Below are 24,804 nucleotides of genomic sequence, written 5' to 3' on the forward strand. Positions count from 1 at the left end.
GTGACGTTTCCAAACTGTCACTCAGCACTCAGCTGTTTGTGAATATGTACGTTCCTGAAGGGCACTTAAAGCAATGTCAAGAGCAACAATTGAAATAAGCGGAAAAACCAAACGTAAGTTTTAAACGCAAATTTCTCAAGAATAAAAGCACATTCATGCAATTTAATACCAGCATCTGATAGAACAAACTTCTTTCATTTGATGGCATTGTTAGTTTGCGTGAGTGTTTTTCGATTCTCGTGAAATTAAATTAAAAGCCATTGTTTACGTTTGGTTGTTCCGCCTATTTCAATTGTTGATCTAGGTATTGCTAATTGCATCTGAAAATGGACAACTGGCTGTCCCAAAATGCAAAAAAGTGTGATAATAGTGAATGTTTCCGTCAAATCGTGTCTTTGGAGCACTTATTTCTCGCATCATATCATGGGGAATACGTGCACCAACGATACCAAGACGATTAGACGTAACTCGCACTTTTATCAGACGTTTTAATAAGTGAAAAAGCCCTTATTAATCCAGTTCTGTGTGAAATGCGCAATATTTAAACTGGAAAATATGGATATAGACATTTCTTAGACAGAAATCGCGATAGAACTAAAATAAGGGCCTAACAGCTGTTTTTTTTTTGTTTTTTTTTATAATGCGTTTATTTTTCCAGGCTCATTTGCTATAGCTTTGCGGAGCCGATATTCATTGTTTGGATCACAATATTATTATATAAAACTAACGTTAGTAAAGCGGGGGCCGATTACTCGCGGCTATCTCGAGGTTAGGGGTGACAAATTGTAACAAATGGATGGCAGGGTAGGGATTGTGAACACAAGGTTTGGAGAGCAATGTGCTCTTGATCTCGAACTAAGCGACACTCTGATGAAAAAGACAAACATGGGGGTACACCGATGGGCAGCTAACAACTTGAGAGAACACAAGATGACACTAACTACTAAATCCTCAGATCTATCCGTTTTAAAAACACATAAATTAAATTCAAATAGTCGAGATCTCGGCTCGCCAAGACATCTCTAACGGGTATCGCGGGTTGTTTTCCTCGGGCCCTGAGGGATGTGGATAAACCAGATCTGGCAACACGGTGTAGGGTACACGACCAAACAACATGCTCGATATCGTGATAACCACTGCCACACGCACATGAATTGCTGTCTGAGAGCCCAATTCGATAGAAGTGCGAGTCTAACGAGCAGTGATTGGACATAAGCCTTGATATAACGCGTATAAAGTCGCGGCTCATGTCCAACCCTTTGAACCATGGTTTGTTCGACACCTGTGGGAGAATAGAATGTAACCATCTTCCCAATTCACCATCATTCCATTTTTGTTGCCAACTGATGAGGACTTGCTGGCGAGCAATGGAGAAAAATTCGTTGAAGGCGATTTGTCGCTCAAAAATATCGCCTTCCATAGCGCCCACCTTAGCCAATGAGTCCGCTTTCTCATTACCCGGAATTGAGCAATGAGATGGGACCCAAGCTAAGGTGATAGTATAGAAGCAGTTAGATAAAGCACTCAGTTTAGATCGTATTTCAGGGGCAGGAAATACGAGGAGTGCTTCATCGGCCTCATTGAACGAATAGCCTCCAATGAGCTAAGACTATCCGTAAAAATGAAATAATGGTCAGAAGGTAGTGAGGCAATTCGCTCTACTGCGTAAAATATAGCTGCGAGTTCCGCAACGTATACTGAGCATGGTTTCTGCAGTTTGAAAGAGGCGCTATGAAATTGATTAAATACACCAAATCCAGTGGAAGCATTTATGGTTGACCCATCTGTGAAAAATCTTTTATCGTTACTTACATGGTGGTACTTGATTGCAAAAATTGAGGGAACAACCATCGACCGATGGTGATCTGGTATTCCATGGATTTCTTGCATCATGGTCAGATCAAAATTTACAGAGGAACTATAGAAGGCTTGAAAGCAATCACGATTGGAGATTAATGAAGAAGGGCCAACCTCCAGCGTCATGTACTCATAGTACAAACTCATGAATCTTGTTTGAGGATTTCGGTCGAGCAGCTTCTCAAAGTTTTCTATTATCAATGGGTTCATTACTTCACAACGGATAAGAAACCGGAAGGACAGTTCCGCGAAACGATCTGTCAGTGGGAGAACACCCGCGAGTACTTCGAGGCTCATCGTATGCGTCGAGTGCATACAGCCAAGCGCGATTCGGAGGCAACGGTATTGAACCCGTTGTAGCTTCAGGATGTGTGTTTTGCCGCGGATTGAAAGCAGAAGCTACCGTACTCTAGGACCGACAAGATGGTTGTTCGATACAACCTGATCAGATCTTCCGGGTGTGCTCCCCACCAAGTTCCAGTAATTGTACGAAGAAACGTGGATTCTTTGTTGGCATTTTTGTTTCACATACGCAATATGTTTTCCCCACGTGCTTTTGGAATCGAACCAGACACCTAAATACTTGAAAGATATACTTTGAGTGATTGTTCTACCCTTTAGTTGAAGCTGTAACTGTGCAGGATGATGCTTCCTAGAAAAACAACCAACTCAGTTTTCTCCGGAGAGAATTCGATACCCAGCTTCATAGCCCAAGTAGACAAATTGTCTAAGGTATCTTGCAATGGTCCTTGCAGGTCCGGTGCACTTGGCCCTATAACGGACACAACGCCGTCATCTGCAAGCTGCCTTAGCGAGCAATTTTCATCAAGACAACCATCAATGTCTTTTACATAAAAATTATAAAGAAGGGGGCTTAAACATGAGCCCTGGGGGAGACCCATGTAACTAATTCGTGAAGTTGTCGAGTTTCCATGAGAAAAGCTCATATATTTCTCAGACAACAAGTTGCTCAAATAGTTGTTCATAATTGGTGAAAGCCCACTATCGTGGAGTTTATCCGAAAGGACATCGATACAAACAGAATCAAAAGCCCCCTTAATGTCCAAGAAAACTGAACCCATTTGCTGTTTTTACGCATAAGCCAGTTGAATTTCAGTTGAAAGCAACGCAAGACAGTCGCTCGTTACTTTGCCTCTCCGAAATCCAAATTGCGTATCTGAAAGTAAACCATTCGACTCAACCCATTTGTCTCTGGGGGGGGGACGTGCTGTCAAATCAGCCTACTGATCATCTTGTATGAAACTGGTTCCAAACGTAAACAAACGCTGTAGGTTTCTTATGGCTTGTTTACGTTTGGAACCAGTTATGCGAGGTAGGCGACGATTGTTCGTATTTGACAGCCACCTCCCCCCCTTGATTTGTCTAGAAACGCAGTACACACTTAATCTAGCTCGGTAAAATCTCCAACAGCCGATTACTTCGGCATTCACTTTTGCTGATATCACTGCAAAATATCTGTTTGTTAGCTGATATCTCAGCAAAATTTTATTTGTTAGCTGAGTCTCGGCAATTATTTGACTGAATCTCAGCAAAATAAATTGCAGAATTACTCGGCTGTTGGAATCTCGGCGAAAAAATTTAAGTGTGTACACACTTAATCTAGCTCGGTAAAATCTCCAACAGCCGATTACTTCGGCATTCACTTTTGCTGATATCACTGCAAAATATCTGTTTGTTAGCTGATATCTCAGCAAAATTTTATTTGTTAGCTGAGTCTCGGCAATTATTTGACTGAATCTCAGCAAAATAAATTGCAGAATTACTCGGCTGTTGGAATCTCGGCGAAAAAATTTAAGTGTGTAGGCTCTGTCCGCGAATGGTTGGTTTTGTTTTTGCTGGCGCTGATTTCATCTGTTTTCGCATATTTTTTAATTGTACCAAATCAAACAAATATTAGTTTTCGCGTAAGGATAAGTGTAAATTAAGATCTATCACGTCTTAAGAAGTGTTTTTTTAATTGATATTGTAATTAACGTGAAAAATCTGGAACAAGAATTTGTTTCGAGTAGCTGTGTTGCTGTGGTGTCGCGTCGGTCGGTTTTTCATTTCGCTTGTTTTTGGTGCTTTGCCTCCCTCCCAAGAAGAGTTTTACCCGTTTTACCGGGTATTTTTTTTCTTTTCTTGGTGCTGGCGTTCTGCCTTCCGGAGAATGCACGCGAATGAGGTGTCAAGCAAAAATTCGGTGCAAATAAAAAACTTCGAATGTGATTCAAAATGTCGTGTTGGGTTGTAAAAACAACGTGGAAGATTGTTTCGATTACCGCGAGTGAACAAACCGGTCCTATTTCGGAGGCAGAATTTGGTGAGATCCATCTGATTTATAATCAATCATAAATACATATTTCCATATATTACTAAATACGCGCCAGATTTCGAAACATCACATTTCGAAATCTGGAAGTGTGCTTGCAGTACCATTATTCATATGATAACGGTAGTGTTTACATGCAGGGCTTATTGTATGTGAAAGTAACCGCGGAATGGACGTGAATTACCAGGCATTCTGAAATGGGTTGCTGAATCTGCAGTAGAGCTATCGCTTTCTAACTCCCGGACTAAACTTGCTTTAAATTATTACATCAAGGATTGTTGTAAGCAAATTTCTTCCATAATACCACTGCCGGCCAGTGGGGGTTAGATTGAATACACACACACACACACCTCCCCCCCTTGATTTGTCTAGACGAAAAAGAATTATTTTCTCCAACATTTTCCGTATACACCACCGCGTCCTAGCAAGAAGTACGGTCGACTTGTTTCGCGCTCCGTTAATTTGGAAGTTTTCTCGCTATTATCTGACGTAAATAATCAGTTTTTTCTCGCTTAGTGATTCCTGGCATAATTCCGGATAAATTTATCAAAAAGTGAGTTTTTTTCTGAGAAGAAAGTGTGTTTTCGGCATCATCGAAATTTGTTTTTGCGATTGGCACGCATACCTGTGCACACGGATCATCGTCATCGAGTGTCAGCATCTGTCTCCACATTCAAACCGCTCATCCATCATCGTGTGTTCAGCTGAGTGCTGAGCTTCATACAAGCACACACCAACGAAGACCGCCCGCACACGCGGATCGAAGATCATCAAAGCTGCGCGTCGCTCCGCTGCTGCTGTGTAAACGCTCGGTGGTAGTAGTATTGGATTATCAGATAAGTTTTTGTTCTTGTTTCTTTCTTTCTCCCATCAGTTAAATTTTAAGTTTGTGTTTCTGTGTTTGTTTTTTTTCTCGTGTATTGTGTCCGAGTAATTTTGATTATCGTTGCAGTGGTAGAGCGTTTTTCGCTCCCACTAGTACGGCAAAATGGACATTTTGTCGGAAGACGACACTTCTTTGCCACGCGATGGCAAGAAGGGTCGAAAACGTACGTCTTCGCAGAAGACAGATGATGCCTTCCCTGGTTCGTCATCTCAGTCTGGTAATGGACAGGGACAGATAAGCCCCCGATCGCGAGCCTACCCAGAAGACTCGACTGGCCCATGGGTTGTTTACTTTCAGCCCAAAAAGAAACCTTTGAATGTAATGCAAATTACTAATGATCTGACGAAGCGGTTCTTGGCCGTGACCGAAATCTCGAAGGTGAGGTACAATAAACTTCGCGTTGTCGTCTCTAACCTGAAACAAGCTAACGAGATTGCTGCCTCCCAGCTCTTTACACTCGAGTATAGAGTGTACATCCCAGCTCGTAATGTGGAGATCGAAGGTGTGGTCACCGAAGCGAGTCTGACCCCCGAGATCTTGGCGAAGCAAGCGGTTGGCCGTTTCAAGAACCCCTTGCTTCCCACGGTTGAGATACTGGAAGTCCAGAAGCTGAACTCAGTATCTTTCCGCGAGGGTAAAAAGAGCTTTACCCCCACAGACTCGTTTCGGGTGACCTTTTCTGGTTCAGCCCTTCCTCACTACATCGAGTTGGGAAAACTTCGGCTACCTGTGCGTTTGTTTGTTCCTCGGGTCATGAACTGCCAAAACTGCAAACAGTTGGGACATACGGCCTCTCACTGTGGCAGCAAGGCACGCGTTTCCAAATGCGGGGAGAAGCACGAGGATGGCGCCTGCACAGTCACTGCACCAAAATGCGTGTACTGTAAGGGAACTCCTCATGGTCTCTCATCGTGCCTGGCGTACAAACAACGCGGGGAGAAACTAGAACGCTCTCTTAAGGAGCGTTCCAGGCAGTCTTTTGCAGCAATGCTAAAAACAGCCACACCATCAACCAACGACAAAAATCCCTTTGCTGTTTTGTCTGATGACGAGTCTGACTCTGACTTGGCTGAGGAGGGAGTTTCTTTCAGTTTTCCGGAAGGTTCTGCACGGAAACGAAAACGCATCCGTTCGCGGAAAGTTGCAGATAAGGAACCCCAAATCAGCTTGCCCAAATCAAGGAGTGATGGAAAAAAGGAAGTTTCAACTCCTCCTGGTTTCCGCAGAACTGATTATAACCAGAATTTTCCATCTCTTCCGGGGACATCAAAAACCCCTGATGGCCCATTTTTAGGAACAGAAGCCCCTTCTTCATCCGGGTTGTTCTCATTTGATAAAATTGTGGACGATATTCTCAAGTACCTCAATATTTCTGATCCTCTCAAAAGCATTGTTCTGGCAATGCTTCCTTCTGTGAAGACCCTCTTGAAGCAATTGACATTGAAGTGGCCCCTCATTGCAGCAATCATTTCCTTCGATGGATAATTTTCCAAACGAGGTCGGGGATTTGATCACTGTTCTACAGTGGAATTGTCGAAGTCTCATTCCTAAATTAGATTCTTTTAAGTTTTTAATTCACAATAATGATTGTGATGCATTTGCTGTTTGTGAAACTTGGCTCTCTTCAGATATTGATCTTCATTTTTATGATTTTAACATTATTCGACTGGATCGTGAGGATTCGCGTGGAGGAGGGGTACTTTTGGGGATCAAAAAGTGCCATTCTTCTATAGAGTGAATCTTCCACAATTTCCAGGTATTGAAGTTGTTGCATGTCAGGCTATTATTAAAGGTAAGAGCCTTTGTATTGCTTCTGTTTATATTCCTCCTAGAGCCGTTGTTAATCGCAAACAACTTTCAGATATCTGTTCAGTACTTCCTGCTCCACGGTTGATTATGGGAGATTTGAATTCCCACGGTACAGGCTGGGGGGAACTGTATGATGACAACCGTTCTACTTTGATATATGACCTCTGCGACAGCTTTAATATGACAATTCTTAACAATGGAGAAGTAACACGTTTGGCTGGCCCATCCTCGAATGGAAGTAGATTAGACCTCACACTTTGCTCTAACTCATTATCGTTGGATTGCACGTGGAATGTGATCCAAGATCCCCACGGTAGTGATCACTTGCCGATCAAAGTTTCAGTTGCCAGTGGGTTCAATCCGTCGGAATCCGTTAACGTCGCGTACGATCTTACCCGTAATATCGATTGGACAAAGTTCAAGAATGTGATAGAAGATGCCCTAACGTCGGTAGAAGGGCTTCCACCGTTGGAGGAATATAACTTCCTCTCCAATCTGATCTTGGACAGCGCGCTTCAAGCTCAAACTCGGCCAGTTCCAGTAACGTCTTTCCGTAGGAAACCTCTTTCCCCTTGGTGGGACCAGCAATGCACTGAGGTAACAGTCGAACGTTCGATGCGGAATGATGTTTATTTCAACAATATAGAATTTGGGTAAATGATTTTTAGCGTGCCCTGCCTTTTTTCTTTCTTGTTTACATTCGGAAAAAAATTGCCCCAGCTTTGCCAATCAACACTGAAAACGGCCGGCAACAAAACCGAAGTCATGGATCCGGAAACCCACCTAGGTAAGTGTCTTAACAAAGTTCCAGCTCGATAAAACCGGAGGAACCCCACAGTATCGTCATTACTTTGTCGTTTCTGATGCCGATCCCTGTATCATCCTCCTCCACAACTGACGTCAGAAGAAAAACGAAAATCCGAAATAGATTTTGAATCTATTCCGGATCCTCACCACCCCCCTACAACACCGAAAGTAGAAATAGGCCGGTATAAGAACCAGCATTAGAAACGACAAAACGACGCTAATATCCCAAATTTTACTGGTTTTACTCTGGGTACTGCGGAGTTGACCAATTTTATTTTGCAAGTCAATGGAAAACTGCTTGAAAATTTTCTCAAGTTTAAAACTGGTTTGCTCTTTCTCAGTTGATTCCCGCCAAAAGCTCTGAGCCAGGAGTGCTCGAGCCCTCATGACTCTATCAAAGTTTGTTTACATACATGTTTCGCCCAAGTATGTTTTACTGTAATTGAAAACTCAGTTGCCCCATAAAAATTATGTTGGTTTTTATACTCTCATCACTGAGCCTGTTGGTTTTTATCTTTGAGCTTAAAATGAAGAATGTGTTATGAAAAAGTATAGATCATTTTTGTGAGGTTACAATGCTTGATGGTAGATAAGAACAGTAACTGCATTAGCTGCTTCTGAATGTTTGGCTCCTGCTTGACAATTCACACTGGCTCCCAAGTGACAAGCACCTTGAGTGAGTCCGCAGTACTCAGGTTTTACTGAACTGGAACCTCCGGACACTCACCCCGACGGGTCCCCGCATCTCGGACCAGGACCCCAACATCCAAAGCCCACCCTTAATCGCACCCAAAAAAGAGCAGGAGTTTAGATGCCATGTCTGTAGATCGTTTTATTTTCATCTCTTTGCAATCAATTTTTTGCTTTCTCCTATATTCAAATGCTAATATAATTTAAAATTAAGTATGTTTATTTCAAACATAAGAAGCATGTTTAAAATAACCAAACAAAAATATTCACCTGTATTTTCAACACGAATATTTTTAAAATAAACGTAACATTATTTTTATTTTAAACATAAATATCACATGACTTCAAACATGGAATACGTTTGAAATAAACCTTGTTTATTTTTGTGGCCAGAACAAACTGAGTTTACGTTTAAATTTACCTCAAATATTTTTGTTTCAACGATAATTTTTTCTGCGTGTAGGCGTATAATGTGTTTACAGCTCCGAATAGATCTGGAAATATATTGATATTTACTTGATAGTGATTTCTAACTTGAATGACATCATTTAAAAAACAATCATGATAATAAATCATTGCTAAACTGCAATTATGTTCTAAAATACCCCAGTTGAGCATGATGGGACATTGGCCATTATGAATGCCACTGGTATATTTTCGTCTGTTCTTCGTAATCTGTGGTCTTTGACGCTCGAGGGCTTTCACAGTTTCAGCACCGGGTAGTAGCCAGGTTTGACGTTTCGTCTTTGTTTTCATGTTCTGCGCGGAGTATGAGGTGAGGTGTCAAAATTTTGCCCTCTGCATTTTTCGTTGTGGAAAAAAGTGAAGGAAAAAAAAACTCCAGAACGAAAACTGATGGTGATGGTGAATAATCTCTGCGTCAGCGAGAGAAAAAGTGAAAATTCATTAAAATTTGCCAAAAGAAAATCGATTTTGCCAACGGGAAGTGCTCAGTGAATAATAAGGCTCGCGGAAAACCAGTGCTGGTGGTGCTTGTGTTTGTGCTTGAACGCTAGACGGGCCGTGACCGGAACCGACGACACGGCAAGATGTGGTCTTTCTTCTCACGGGACTCGGCCAAAGATTTCCCGTACGAGATCGGGGAACCAGTGCAGCAGTTCGATTCGCGCAGTATCTGGTCGCTGCACCGGGGCAAACGGAAAGGCGGAAGCAATGAGGAAGTGTCCGTGTTTGTGTACGACATCAAGAACGGGACGGATGTGAAGTTGGAACTGGCCAAGGCCGCCGTGAAGCGACTGAAAACGCTGCGCCACCCGAGCATTCTGCAGTTTCTGGACAGTCTCGAGACCGACAAGGTGCTGTACGTGGCGACGGAACAGGTGGAACCGCTGGGTACGCACTTTGAGAAACAGGCCGGCGAAGGACCCCAGCGGGAGCTGTACATGGCATGGGGAATTTTCCAAATTACGGTAGGAAACGCAGTTTTTTTCTCTTTTCTTTTTGTTGTGAGAAAACTGTGTCAGAGGGTTGGATTGGGTTGGGGAGGGTGGGATTTTCTGACCTAGAAGGTGGAGTGAGGAGTTCCTTCTCGTCAGGCAGAATGGATGGGGACACACTTTCGAACGAAGGTGTCAATGTATATCTATGTAGGTAGGTGCTTGCATAGTTTTTCTCCCTGTTCCGCTGAGCGTTGCTTCGGTACATGGTGACTGGATTCTCTCAGCTTCGGCATTTAATGAAAGCAAACATATGTGTGCATGCGAGCAGAGGCGACGAGTGTAATTTCATTTTATTCTGCTGGAAATCTGAGATGCAGCGTTTTATCAGTTTTTATTTGTGCTTCTTCGGAGGCTTGGGAGACTGACGCTACTATCTTCCATTAGACGCAGCCTTAATTGATTGTGCAGCATCGGATATTTGCACTTGTTTGCTTCTTCCTTCATATTATAATATATTGGGTTAGATGGCGGAAAAAAAAAAATACTGCGTGGGTGGGTTGCCGTTTCTATCAATTTGGGTCTATTAGCTGATGCAGATAACAATTTAGCTGGTATTTGCTCAAGGTTTGCAAAACTAAGATTTATTGTTCGGAACCGTTTAAACCATATAGGATGATGGATTGTTCGAACCGAGCATTGCAGATCGAGATTATTTATTTATTTACTTATTTGCTCATCATTATTGTGAGGCAAGATAATTTTTTTTTGCTGCCACACAGTGATTTCATTTAAAGGTCCCAACTACTTACATTACTAATACATGTTGCCGAATCTAGTGAGAAGATAATTGCTCTTAGCATATGGATCATATTTAGAACTCTCTTGCTGCTGTTGCTGGTGAGGGGCATACTAAAATCACATACAAACAGACAAAAAACTCGCAAGTTGTCCATCGACCACACATTTCACGGTAAATTTAAATGTTTCTTAGTTGGTAGTACCACCACCTGTGGCGCGCATATTAAATTGTCTTGTGTGTGACGTTTGCACACTATCGCCATCTGTTGAGCGTACTGTCCGTACACTGTGATGGCGGTACAGTTTTAGCGACGATGTTTTGCAGGGAGAAATATTCAATGTGTTATGTCTGTTTGTCTGTGCTAAAATGGTGTAGCGTTTCATACCAATCTCAGACCCCATCCTCTCCTAGCACTTTGGTCAAAAACGCACAATTCCACGCCAAACATCGATATCTCGAAAACTCTGCTCTCAGAGGAACGTGACTTAAATTGTTGGACAGTTGAAGATCTTTGAACAACACTGATGGTCTTTGCAATCTTGGCAGTATATCTGAGAGACTTGACTTAAATTGATGGGCAGTTCTTCAGAATAATGCCTCATGAACCTGAAGTCTTGGACAATTTCCCAAAGGACTATATGTACATTTTTGATCAACTTAAGGTCTTTGGAATAATTCGTGGTCCACCTGATTTCTTTAGCCCTTCACCGACCATGCACTTCCACAGTTATTAATTGAGAGCTTTCGATGCCTGTACCATTTTTGCATTCGTATAATTGTGTGGCAAGAACAATCATACTCTATGCCCAGGGAAGTCAAGAAATTTTCCAACCCGAAAAATCCCTAGATCCTAATGGGAATCGAACCCAGCCACCTCCAGCATGGTCTTGCTTTGTAGCTGCGCCTTTACCGACTGAGCTAAGTGAGGCAACTAACTGCAGCTATGTTGATGAAATTTGTGCCATAAATCATTTGACTTTTTAAGATGCCGTCGAAAACAAATCATTCATTATCATGCCATCATATTGCACCGGAACAGCTTCCGGAAGCCCTAGGGGAAGTGGCCAGTTTATCACTACAACAGAAACCTATCGAGCAACATATCAATGTTCTCAGAATGTTGTAGCCTTAGAACAGATTCCAGAAGGGTTAATTTAATCATTTATGGATCATGTTGACTATCTGCTGACTCCGGAACTGGTACCGAAAGCCCTGGGGGAAGTGGCAAAATTGCATTAAACCAGAAACCTATCGAGCGACATATTATTGTTCTCAGAACTTTGTGGACAATCTAAAAGAGGCCATATCATCTATTATTGTGCACTTTGGCCATCTGCTGGGGTCGGAACATTTTTTTTTTACTTTATTAGAGAGATTTTTAGCCGTTGGCTAGTTCATCTCTATAAAATAGAAGGCTCCAGAGGTAAGTTCTGCCTGCAAATTTTGTTACGGAGTTGGCTTACAATTCAAGGTTTGTTGCCCAGTATGTCCCTAATGCTGTTTGGAAGTGCGTACTACTCCCGTAGTTGTTGGTATTGCGGACACAGGCATAGAATGTGTTCCACCGATGCAGTGGTTCCGCAAACGTAGCACATTCTGTGGAACTGCGTCCCACCAAAACTATGTGAGATCCTTGTATGGGGATGAAGAGGGATTGAGATTGGCACCACCCTGCTTCCCAGGCTTCCCACATTTTGCTGACTATCCATCGTTTTATGTCCTGTAGTGGCACTTCGTCGGTGTTATGGAGGTCAGCTGGTCCAGACCCTGCCAGGCTGTCGGCTTCGCTATTTCCTGGGATACCGAAGTGCCCAGGGATCCAGGAAAACACCGTGTTCGGAGGTGTGGCCTCCACAATACCATGTATCCTGGGGTGAGTCAGGGTCTCAGATGTAAGGGCTTGTATCACGCTGTACGAATCGGATAGCACCAGTATGGGCCGGTCCGAGGGTGTTGTAACGGCAACAAAGATGGCCGCAGCTTCGGCGGAGAAAACCGAGCATTGTGGCGGTAGGCTGCTACTCATCGGTGCTGAAATTCCGGCTACTCCAATTCCGACCCCGGCTCGGGAAAGCGTTCCGTCCGTGTATATGTGGGCATGGGTTGGGTAGTCCGTGCCTAGCAGTTCGGCTACTCCAGCCTTGAACCTGCTCTTTAGCCGACTCTCGATTTTTGGTGGAGGTATGCGCCAACTTTTGTCTCCGTACCAGTGGATTTTGGCCAGTGGGGGAAGCTCTGAATTGGCAGTCATGCGAAGGAGTCTGTTCCCCTCATCGAGGAGAAAGATCCTGTCATTTCCGGAGGTCATTGCTGTAAAGGTAGCGCCTTTCGTTGCAATTGCTGCGGTTATACGATGGCGGAAGGGCAGAATACCCGTTTCGATGCATGCGGCAAGACCGGAAACAATCCGGACGTAGGTGTTGAAAGTTGGTGCTAGTATCTGCACGAGCTTTTCGGTGGCGATGCACGTCATCTCAATACCGTACAGTAGGCGACTATCGATGACGGCTCTTACAGCCCGGAAACGAGTGTCGTGATTGTTAGACCGGTGGGGGCGAAAGATGGTGCGGATCAAGTTGATCCGACTGCGGCAGTCGTTTTTGATCGCCTTAAAGTGCTGCTCGAAGTTGAGGGACCGATCAACAAGTACCCCCAGAATACGGACCGGCTTCTTCAGTGGTATGGGCTGGCATTGAACTTTGATAGGTGGCCCGCTGACACCTACCGAGCTGGCCCACCTGGCTACAGCGGAGACTGCTGTGTGGGCCTTGATCCTGTTACGTGCTGCTGTTGGGCCGGTAGTTACGATGAGTACATCGTCAGCATACAGGAAAATGTAAACATCCGAAAACTCCGTTCATGGCCACAAGGAAGAGGGTAACGGCGATAACTTAACCTTGTGGGACGCCTGTCTCTTCTCTGAAAAGCTGGGACCTCGTGTTGCCAACTGCGACTCTGAACGAACGATCGGTCAGGAAATTTTTGATGAAGTGGACCATGTGTCCACACAGTCCCCAGTTGACAAGCTGCTCTAAGACGAGGGGCCTCCACGTCCTGTTGAAGGCCTTCGATATATCCAGCGAGACGATCTCGGTGTAGAACCCGCTATCGTTGGCACTCTTAAGGACCTCCCCTAATGTTGCGAAGTAAGCTGACGTTCCGTAACCTTGACGGAAGGCGTGCTGTCGATGGTCTAGCAGGTTTTCGGCTTCAAGGAAATGCTTTAGCCTCCTGTTGACCATTCGCTCCAGGACCTTGGCCATACAATATGTCAAGGCTATTGGCCGGAACTTGCTAACTTCACGGGTTGTTTCATTGGCTTATGGGATGGGAATAACTAAGCTCTCCTGCCACGACGCTGGATACGATTTGGTGAGCCAGGGTTTGTTGAAAAGCTCCAGCATCCGTAGCTGGCCTGGCGTTGGTAACCTCTTGAGTAGAGGGTACCCGATTTCGTCGGGACCCGCCGACTTTCCGTTGCTGCAGCGGAGGGCATGCTGCAACTACTGCCAGGAGAATGCCTGGTTGATGTCCGAGTTCCCAGCGTCAGAAGAAACAGTGAAACTTGCGATGGATGACATCGAAGGCTTAGCTTTCCGCTTGAATTCGTCTTCGTACTTCTCGATGGCTGCGAGATCGGTAAAGTACGAGCCGAGTTCGTCCGCTACAATTGCAGGGTCAGAAACCGCTTCACCGTTAATCTGTACGTGGATAGGTGTCATGCGCCGTTTCCCGAGTGTGACGAATTCATTCCTTACAGAAAGTGCATCCAGCTGGTTCGTTTGGCGACACGGATTTCTTGCCGGCATTGATTGTGCGACTTATGGTAGTGACGGAGAGCGTCCTCGCGGTCGGGATGTCCGATGCGCTTTACACGGCGAAATGCTTTACATATCTTCATTCCACCAGCGTAGCGCTTTTCGCCCTGGAACGCTACTGGTCTTTGGGATGGTTGCTGTTGCCACTTCGTATACCACTTCTGAAAAGTCTTCAATGCTGTTCGGATTACGCTGTAGTAACAAGGACTGAAAGGCTTCACCATAGCTATCCCAGTCCGCTTGGAAAGATGGCGGTCGAAAGTTGAAGTTTGATGGGGTAGTGGTCACTATCATTGAGATCCGTGTTCGCGCTCCACTGAGTTTTTCCGGCAAAGCAGCGGCTGACAGCAGAGACGTCGATGGCAGAAGTGTGCCGCCCGTTAAAGTACGTGGGCACTCCGTCATTCAGAATAACCATGTCTTCCTTCTCGAAAATTTCGACCAGGGTAACACCTCGTGGGTCGGAGCGGGGGCAGCCCCAGCTTGGGTGGTGCCCGTTCAGATCTCCAACAAGGATGTGCGGTTCCGGTAGTTTAGCTATGGCTTCGCTGAGTTGATCGTGATCGATCGGAGTCCATATCGACAACCTCGGAAGGTATAGTCTTCAAAACCCCGATGGCCACGGAGTACCCGGGAGTTGTTTCCCCGTTTTGCTGTCCACATAAACTTACCACCTAGAGAGCGGTTGATTTGGGCTGTTGTCGCTTTGTTAGTTTCCTGGAGTGGGATGACCCAGGGGGGGATCGTCGTGGCAAAGGAGCTCTAGATCACCCGTTAATGTTCCACTGCAGGATTGTGGAAGCCCTGCAGAAAGTGGTAATTTTTTTCACTACATCGAAAACCTATCGAGTGACATATCATTGCTCTCAGAATTTTGTGAGCCATTCGGAAGAGGCCATATAATCTTTCTTGGATCACATTGGCCATTTGGTGGCCCCAGAGCAAGTTTTGGAAGCCCTGAGGGAGGTGGCCAATGTAACACTACACCAGAAACCTATCCATTGTGCTCATAATTTTGTGAGCAATCTTGAAGAGGCCCTATAATCTTTTCTAAATCACAATGGCCATCTGGTGGCCTCGGAACAGGTTCCGGAAGGTCCGGATAAAGTGGCCAATTTTTCACTACATCATAATCCTATCGGGGGACATATCATTCTTCTCAGAATTTTGCGAGCAATCCGGAAGACCCATACAATATTTCCTGGATCACATTGGCCATATGGTGGCCTCGGAACAGGTTCCGGAAGCCCTGGAGAAAGCGGTAAATTTTTCACTATATCAGAAACCTATCGAGTGACATATCATTGTCCTCGGAATTTTGTGAGCAATTTGGAAGAGGCCATATAATCTTTTCTGGATCATATTGGCCATATGGTGGCCCCAAAGCAGGCTCCGAAAGCCCTGGAGGAAGTGGCCAGTTTTGCATTACATCAGTAACCTATCGAATGACATATCATTTTTCTCAGAATTTTGTGGACTATCTAGAAGAGCCCATATATTCTATTATTGATCACATTGGCCATCTGGTGGCTCCGGAACAGGTTCTGGAAGCACTAGGAAAAGTTACCAATTTTTCACTACTTCCGAAACCTATCGGGCGACATATCATTGTTCGTAGAATTCTATGAAAAATCCGGAAAAAGCCATATATTCTTTTTTTGGATTACATTGGTATTTGTTTTACCCCGGAACAGGTTTCGGAAGCCCTGGAGGAAGTGGCCAATTTTTCATGATCACGCATGATTTGTTTTTGACGGCATCTTACAAAGTGAAATGATTTATGGCACAAATTTCATCAACGTAGCTGCAGTTAGAAAAATATGAAATGACATACTCATCCGCCTCCCACAAAAAGGGGAGGGTCATAAAGAGACGTGTTTTATATTAGCTTTTAGCCCAACTCTTCCCTTTGATGACACATCAAGTCGTCGAGAACGAGCCATTAGAGTAAATCAAGAGCCACATGTGAAAAGGGCATACAAGCTTTTTGTAAACAAACCTGTGTAGGTTCTTTTCTCGCCAACCAAGGGTCGCCTACGCAAACCAACCACATCATCGGAAAGAAGAAAGTTTCTCCTACCCTGTGATGTTGATGGTTTGCGTTGGTGTCATATGGATGGCGAGAAAAGGGCATAAGAAGGTTTGTTTACAAAAAGCTTGTATGCCCTTTTCACATGTTGTTCTTGAAATCATAATCCGGCCCGGTCGGTTAAGTATTAATATATGAGAGACGTGACTTGACGTTTTGGACAATTGAAGATCTTCAGAACAATATCTGTGCAATCTGAAATCTTGGAAAAATATCCAAAAGTCTTTATGGAGATCTACAAATAACTTCAGAGACTCTCATAGAACTTCCGAGGTGATTATAGAATTTCTGAGAATTTAATAGAACTTTCGAGTAGTTTATAGCGCTTCTAAACAGTTCGTAGAACTTCCCATGTGTTCATAGAACCACAGACAAACATACGTAACTCTTGATTGTTTATCTTCGTTCACCCATTTAACGGTTGATTTGAATATTATCAGTTCCGCGAACTACTCGCCGCAGCGCTGGCATCTTTGACGTTTATATACATTCTATAGAACTTGTATGCAATATTGTTTGCAAGTAAGCGAGCAAGCTTGCTTTCCGCGAGAAGTCCGAGAGATGCCGTTACTGAGGTCCTATGTTTTGAGATACTATGTTTTCAAGAAAAACGTTTTCAAAGAGCTACGTCTGTTTGTCTGTGATAGAACTTTCGAGATGTTCATAGAACTTCCGTCAAGTTCATCAAACCCCAACGCGATTGGAAATTTAACTCTTTTTCGTTTACGTTCTATTTGTTCCCCCAAGGTTTCTCCTTTACCATAGACTCAAACCAATTTTGTGTCGCTATAAAGTCGTCTACGGACACGCAACGATCTCTTATAAAAAGTCTGTCGTTAAAAAATGCCGTGTGTGTTCTGCGCTTAAGTCGCAGATCTCCGGATAAAAGTGTAATGGAAATTCTCAATTTTCTGGCCAAGTACATCGTCTCAAAATCCTCCTATGGGGTCTCGGAAAAGTTCCGAGGATAATTTTTAAAATTCTTCTGAATATCTGTATGGAGTGCATTTGTTATAATCCGTCTGAATAGACCCTGCAAGTCCTTTTGATATACCTGAGACGTTCAACGAAGAACTCTTACATTAGAAATTTGATGGTCAACTGATCTACAAATCTACTCTAACCATGTCATTTTTTTTCCCTTTCAGCGTGCACTATCATTCCTGAACAACGACGGTAACCTGCGCCACAACAATGTCTCAGTGTGGTCCGTATTCGTAAATGCCAGCGGCGAATGGAAGCTGGGTGGATTGGAGTACGTCTCATCGACGGATGTGGCGTCAGCGCCGCCCATAAAAATACCGCCAGCATTGGAGATCTACGACCCGCCGGAGAAGAACGATGCCAGCAAGCTGAAAAGCATGACCAAATGTTCCACCGACATGTGGGGCCTGGGATGTCTGGTGTGGGAAGCCTTCAACGGACCGCTGAGGGCTCGGGGCAACCTGAAGGATCTGGCGGGTATTCCAAAATCCCTGGCACCACTATACTGCGAGCTGGTGGGAGCCTCTCCGGCCAGCCGACCCAATCCGGCCGATGTGATTACCAAGTGTCGCAAGCCCGGGGGCTTCTTCAAAAACGAACTGGTCGACACGTTGCTCTTCCTGGAGGAGATCCAGATCAAGGACAAGGCGGAGAAGAATCGATTCTTCAGTTCCCTGACGCCGCAGTTGGACAGTTTTCCCGATAATGTGTGCAAGTATGTGGGCGGAGGAATTGTCACGTGGGTTGGAACTCTAATGCAAAAAATTGTGTTTCTTTGTTTGCAGGAATAAAATTCTTCCGCAGCTCATAACGGCCTACGAATATGGTGATGCGGGTTCGGCGGTGCTTGCTCCCATGTTCAAAGTAAGATTCGGGGGCAGTATTGATTGGAAAAACTGTCAACTAAAGTTTCCCTTCCTTGCAGCTCGGGCGGCTACTCGACGAAATCGAGTACCAGAAACGGATAGTGCCATGCGTAGTCAAGCTGTTCGCATCGACCGATCGTGTAACGCGGTCCCGACTGCTGCAACAGCTGGAACTGTTTATCAATCACCTGCAGACGGGGGTGGTCAACGATCAGATCTTTCCCCAGATTGCTCACGGTTTTCTCGATACCAATCCAACGATTAGGGAACAGACGGTTAAGGTTGGTTGTTTGTTGGGAAGCACTAGGTTCTAGAAAAGCTATAACGATCTATATTTCAGTCAATCATACATCTGGCGCCAAAGCTGAACTACAACAATTTGAACGTCGAGGTTTTACGACACTTTGCACGGTTACAATCACGGGACGATCAAGGAGGAATTCGCACCAACACCACTGTTTGCTTGGGGAAAATTGCCCCGCATTTGCATCCGCAGGTAATTATCGCTGGATTGTGCAATGAGTCGTTTGGTCGAACAGCTGTTGAGTTTTTAACGAACGAGACCGAATGCAAATCTCTTTTTTGGTTCACTTATGAGAGGTTTGGAGTAGAAATCAATCGTCAAGTAACTTGCTGCAAAGATGAAAACAGTTTTTGAGCGAACTGGAACGTGTCGAAATTTCCGCTAAATAAATGCAACAATGATGGATTAATTCAGCTGTAACATCGGAAACCATCAATGTTAAGCGAACCAAGTAGGATTCCCTTCACCACGTTGTCTGCAATGTCGTCCATGCAAGGAGAGGAACGGAAATTTCTTTGAAAAAACACATCAAATTCTCTCACGTAGATCTGTTCATGGTGCCGAAAGTGAGTGCCTATCAACTTTGTCTTCGCACCGACCAGATCATCCTTGAAGGAAACTTAAACTGAGTGATTCAACAATAACGCATCTCATTGCCTCCCTTAGCTCAGTTGGTAAAGGCGTAGCTACAAAGCCAGACCATGCTGGAGGTTGCTGGGTTAGATTCCCGATCCGATCTAGGAATATTTCTCAACTTCCATGGACATAGAGTATGATTGTACTTACCACATAATTATACGAATGCAATAATCTAGATCTAGAGCACTACTAAGTTGAGAGCACCCAATAAGCTAATATGCGATAAGCAATAAGCTTGAAATGCGAGGAAGACGAAGCATCCCATTGTTGAATCACTCAGTTGAAGCCCAACCTTCAAGGAGTAAGTTCCAGTCCCACTCTTCAAGCCGTAGCTCAACATCTGCGAGGTGCCTAGTGTACACAACTCTTTATCCAGGATCGATAAGTTGTATGCACCGACCTTCGAGAACTACTGTCCATGTATGCTGCTTCTCAGATCACAACGCCATCCCCGGGAGAATTAGTCTTCCTCTTCCCGGCTGAGCGCATATTCAGACTCGTTAACGGCGCAATTATCCAACCCGGATGGAATAGAGGCCGTCGATAGCAAAGCTAAAAATAAATTCCTTTTATTAGTTGCTATTCAGGATCATAATATGGTCCAGTACTTCATCGACCAATACGCTCGTCAGCCCGTGGATGATGAAAAAGACGGGTTTTTTTCACTGCGAGAGAGCCCCGGAGATTTCCCCGAACGGGATTACTACTACCAAAATACTTTCTGCTATCGCTACTAATACGTCGAAAAAAATCATCATGCATCTACGGACATTCAACGTGATTCATCGTGGTGAGTCGTCAATGAAGTATTGGATGGGGAAACCGATTATTCGACAAAGGGTCATCCACAGATTATGTTAGGATATTTGAGCGATTATTGACTAAAAGAGAGTAGATACTCTTGTTCTAATCGACTGAGGGTAGTCGGTAACTATCGTGGATAGCGAACTGGTGGAATCGTCGGAAGCTGATGGACCGGTGGAACCGTTGAAGATGTGCTGAACTAATGGCTCGAAGAAAGTGACGCTCGAGATCTCCGCCAAGGATCAGCCATATCGCTATTACTTGTTGGAAGCTCGTTGGGTGCAGAAGCAAGATCTCCCTGACACAGCACAGGCGTACGATAATCCCGGGGCAGTAGAGCCGCAGCGATAATGAGGCGATGCTGAACTGAATGGTGGCTGGAACCCGCTTGATCTGATGTTGGATTCGCAACGGGGGGCGCTGGTTTAGTGGAAGCGGTGCTGCTTCTCCACTCGTAAAGGAAGTTCCTCATCATCCTCCTTTGGTTATTACTGTTGACGACAATCACATTCGGGATCTCGAAGACATCTTCACTACGGTGTCTTACAATTTCCGGAAAGCCGATCATCGTAGCATTGCCGATGTGCTGTCAAGCATTGATTGGGAAAACATACTCGATTCTGATAACGTCGAAACCGCTGCTCAAACTTTTTCACATGTCTTGGCTTATGTCATTGACAGACACGTACCTAAGAGCGTTCGCCAGATTGCATCGCACCTCCCTTGGCAGACGAACGAATTGAAGAAGCTGAAATCGATCAAGAGAGCCGCGTTGAGGAAATTCACTAAATATCGAATGATGTCACTGAAACGTCACTACGTTAAGCTCAATTATCAGTTCAAGCGAGTCAGCCGTCAATGCTACTTGCATTATCTCTGCGAGGGATTCAAAGGAAATTCAAGTCGCACCCGAAGTCTTTCTGGAAGTACGTGAAGAAGCAGCGCAGAGAGTCCGGTCTACCATCATCCGTGATATTGAACGGCGAAGTCGCTTCCACTCCACAGGAAGTCTGCCGCTTGTTCTCCAACAAGTTTGCAAGTGTCTTCTCTGACGAGAGCCTAACCAACGAATACGTGAATACGCACTAAAACTAAAGCCTTCTATCAACCCTGGACCGGATGGTGTTCCTTCAGTCTTTCTGAAGAAGCATATCGCTAACTTACTGTCACCGCTACAACATCTGTTCCGATTGTTCATATCGTGTGGCATTTTTCCATTGAACTGGAAATTTGCGCATATGTTCCCTGTGTATAAAAAGGGTAGTAAACGGAACGTGGATAATTATCGTGGAATTACATCGTTGTGCGCAATTTCGAAGTTATTCGAGTTAATCATCATAGAGCCTCTGCTCTCCCATTGCAAGCAGTATCTAAGTGAAGATCAACATGGCTTCACCTCTGGTTGATCTACTACCACGAATCTACTGTGTCTGACATCGTACATCACGCAAAGTATGGTTGAAAGGTCACAAACAGACGTCATCTACACTGACTTGTCTGATGCCTTCGATAAGATAAATCACGCCATCGCGATCGCCAAATTGGATAGACTTGGGATTAGCGGAAATCTCTTGAGATGGTGGTTTTGCTCATATCTCGCCGATCTCGCAGCTACGTCAGGAATACCTCAAGGAAGTCATCTGGGACCGTTGATTTTCTTACTCTACTTCAATGACGTGAATTTAGTTATCGAAGGTCCACGACTATCGTATGCAGACGATCTCAAAATCTACTTACTGATCTGCTCGATCGATGATTGTCAATTCCTCCAACGTTAGTTTGAAGCGTTTGCCAGCTGGTGCCATTTGAACCGAATGACAGTAAATCCTGCAAAGTGTTCAGTCATCACTTTTACCCGAAAGAAAGAACCAGTTATTTTTCACTATGCTCTCCGGTACACCATTATTGAACGTGTGAGCCATGTAAAAGATCTAGGTGTCATCCTGGACTCTCAACTTGCATATAAGCAACACATCTCGTACGTCGTCGACAAGTCGTCAAGGACATTGGGCTTTATCTTCAGAACAGCTAAGAATTTCTCTGACATCCATTGCCTCAAGTCACTGTATTGTTCCCTGGTACGTTCCAGTCTAGAATATTGTTCTGTGGTTTGGAGTCCGAACCACAACAATGGTACTGGGAGAGTCGAGTCCGTTCAACGCCGCTTTCTGCGATACGCGTTGAGAATGTTACCTTGGAGAGACCCGTTTCATTTGCCCAGCTATGAAAGTCGCTGCCAGCTGATTGACTTGGAGCCTCTTCGCACCAGAAGAGATACTTCAAAAGCCCTGCTTGTCGCGGACACGTTACATGGCAGAATTGATTGCATGGCAATCTTGGAGCAAGTAAACATTAACGTCCAACCCCGAATGCTTCGTAACAATGTTATGCTGAGAATGCCACTACATAGGACAAACTATGCAATCAACGGTGCAATAGGCGGCCTGCAGCGAGTATTTAATCGGTCACCTGCCACGACTAACACTTCGGAGACGTTTCTCTTCATTCTTCTCTAGAAATTGAAACAGTCAATGATTATGTTTTAATGTTTTGTAGTCATTGGGACCATATCGAGTCTGGTGATGCTGACAAATAAATAAATAAATATAGGTTCGGGACCATGCGACGAGCCTGAAGTACTGGAAACGTGTCCATGTTGACAGTAGGAGCACGATTATTGCGGTGTCGACCAGGTTGGTCCCTCGTGGAAGCCTGTTGTCGGATCTGGATGAAGGCCGTTCGCTTGGGACATCTCCTATCGCTGCCCAGATGGTTGGAATCACAGTTCACGCACTTAGGTTCAGCTTCTTCTTCCTTCTTGCAGGCGGTAGTATTGTGAGCCCCAGCACATTTGCCGCAACGAGCCTTCATGTGACAATTCTTCGTACCGTGGTGATACTACTCCCGAGGGTGATACTACTTCCACTGAATCACGATGTTGAACAGCGCGCGAATCTGTCGCAGAGCAGCCACACTGCTGGAGTCCTTATCGAAGTGCACCAGGTACAACTGGTCCCGAAATACACTGGTTTCATCACGTCTCGCAATGGGAAAAATGTTGATTTCGTTGCATATGAAGGTGCTCCAATTCCGCTTTAATGTCCGCAACAGGAAGATTTGGAAGACCACGGATCACCATTTTCAGTGGGTTGCTTCCAGGGACGTCGTGAGTGTAGAACTCAAACCGGTTCAGCTGGATAAAAGTGCCAACAGCGTTGTAGTCCACCAGCGTCGAGCACAAGATTTTGATCCCCGTGTTGCACAGCTTGAATAGCGGATGGATTTGGTTTTTAGCCAGCTTATTCCTGAGCAACGCGAGTTACTTCGTCGAGGTGAATAGTGGGGGCACTTTTTCCCGTTTCTCAACTGGATCTATATCTGCTTCTTCGGAGAGTGCTCAGAACGGATTACTCTGAAGCAAAATTTCCGTGTGGTTGCTGGCACCAGCTTCCTTGCGAGGCCTTTTCGGGGCATCTTGAGCGGATGCGGTTGCATCCAAACTTTGGCGACCCATCACCTTTTGTTATTTCAACAGGTGAGTGGAGGCATTCAATCGTTGCTCCGCTACCGCCGATTTAGCGACTATCACAAGAGAGACTACAACTGACGACACGTTGCTAGCCAAAGCGAAAACTCTCGACGGGTACCACGACCAAACGACCGACTTAAAACACCGAACGACTCGATAGAGCGAGCGAAAAGAAAATCGGACTGTACAGCTATCTCCAATTTATTGTTGATCCTATTATAAAGATTGGACTCGGAAAAAATACGACACTTTGTTTTGGGTGTAACTTTTTATCGCGTGGGTAAAAATTAATGAAATTTTGGGTAATACTAGTTTAGAGTGTTATGTATATGTGTGCAAAATTTTATCGCGATCTGTCAAGTAGTTTTCAAGATGCATTCGAAACAAGAAGAGCTACGCCAGCAAATCTTGGGCGCGGTGATCGATAATCCTGGTCAGTCGCACAGATGGATCGGCAAAAGGCTTGGAATCCACCATTCCACCGTGTCCCGCGTTGTGAAGATGTTCCAGAAGACGAAGACCATCGAGCGGCGCACTGGAAGCGGCCGAAAACCGAAAACGGAATACCCAGAGAAGGCGCGGAAGATAAGGCGGTAGTTTAGGAATAACCCGAACCTTTCCACCCGAGACGTGGCCAAAAATGTCAATTCGTCGAAGTGGTTCGTCCAGCAGACCATGAAGCGGGCTGGGCTACGTGTTTTTAAGGTCAGAAAGGCGCTAAACCGGACTGACAAGCAAAACACGGTGGCCAAATTGCGTGCGCGGAAGCTGTACCGTGAGTGGCTGGTCAAGCCAGGCTGTCTCGTCATGGACGACGAGACATACATCAAGGCGGACACCAAACAAATCCCCGGCCTCGAGTTTTTTGTTGGTACGTCCCGCATGGAGGTTCCGGAAAAGTTCCGGAAGAGAAAGATGGACAAATTCGCGAAGAAGTACCTGTTGTGGCAGGCGATCTGCGAGTGCGGACGGTACAGCAAGCCGTTCGTTACAACCGGCACCATAAACGGGCAGATTTATCGAGAGGAATGCTTGCAGAAGCGCTTGCTGCCCTTCCTCCGCTCTCACCGTGGTCCCACGCTGTTCTGGCCGGATCTCGCTTCGTGCCATTACGCCAAGCCTGCAATGGATTGGTGCGAAGCGAAGGGCGTTAATGTGGTCCCGAAGGAGGTGAACCCGCCAAATACACCA

The 24,804-nt window shown here is 45.0% G+C and overlaps 1 protein-coding gene across 2 annotated transcripts in view; it reads left to right on the forward strand.

Annotated features, from left to right (window-relative positions):
• The first annotated feature begins 9,177 nt into the window (after window positions 1–9,177).
• Window positions 9,178–24,804, forward strand: part of yata (N-terminal kinase-like protein yata) — a 31,692-nt gene continuing 16,065 nt past the window's right edge. The window contains exons 1-5 of one of the 2 annotated variants that reach the window (XM_065229309.1): window positions 9,178–9,811; window positions 17,636–18,186; window positions 18,257–18,335; window positions 18,397–18,618; window positions 18,678–18,833. In XM_065229309.1, the coding sequence (XP_065085381.1) occupies window positions 9,431–9,811; window positions 17,636–18,186; window positions 18,257–18,335; window positions 18,397–18,618; window positions 18,678–18,833 (1,389 nt within the window). In that variant the 5' untranslated portion in view covers window positions 9,178–9,430. The remainder of the gene's footprint in view (window positions 9,812–17,635; window positions 18,187–18,256; window positions 18,336–18,396; window positions 18,619–18,677; window positions 18,834–24,804) is intronic. The other variant, XM_065229308.1, reaches the window with a different exon arrangement.

Source organism: Ochlerotatus camptorhynchus, unplaced genomic scaffold (assembly GCF_037179485.1).
Source record: "Ochlerotatus camptorhynchus isolate MF236.1 unplaced genomic scaffold, CSIRO-AGI_Acam_v1.1 ptg000313l, whole genome shotgun sequence".
In the NCBI taxonomy this organism is placed as follows: Eukaryota; Metazoa; Arthropoda; class Insecta; order Diptera; family Culicidae; genus Ochlerotatus; species Ochlerotatus camptorhynchus.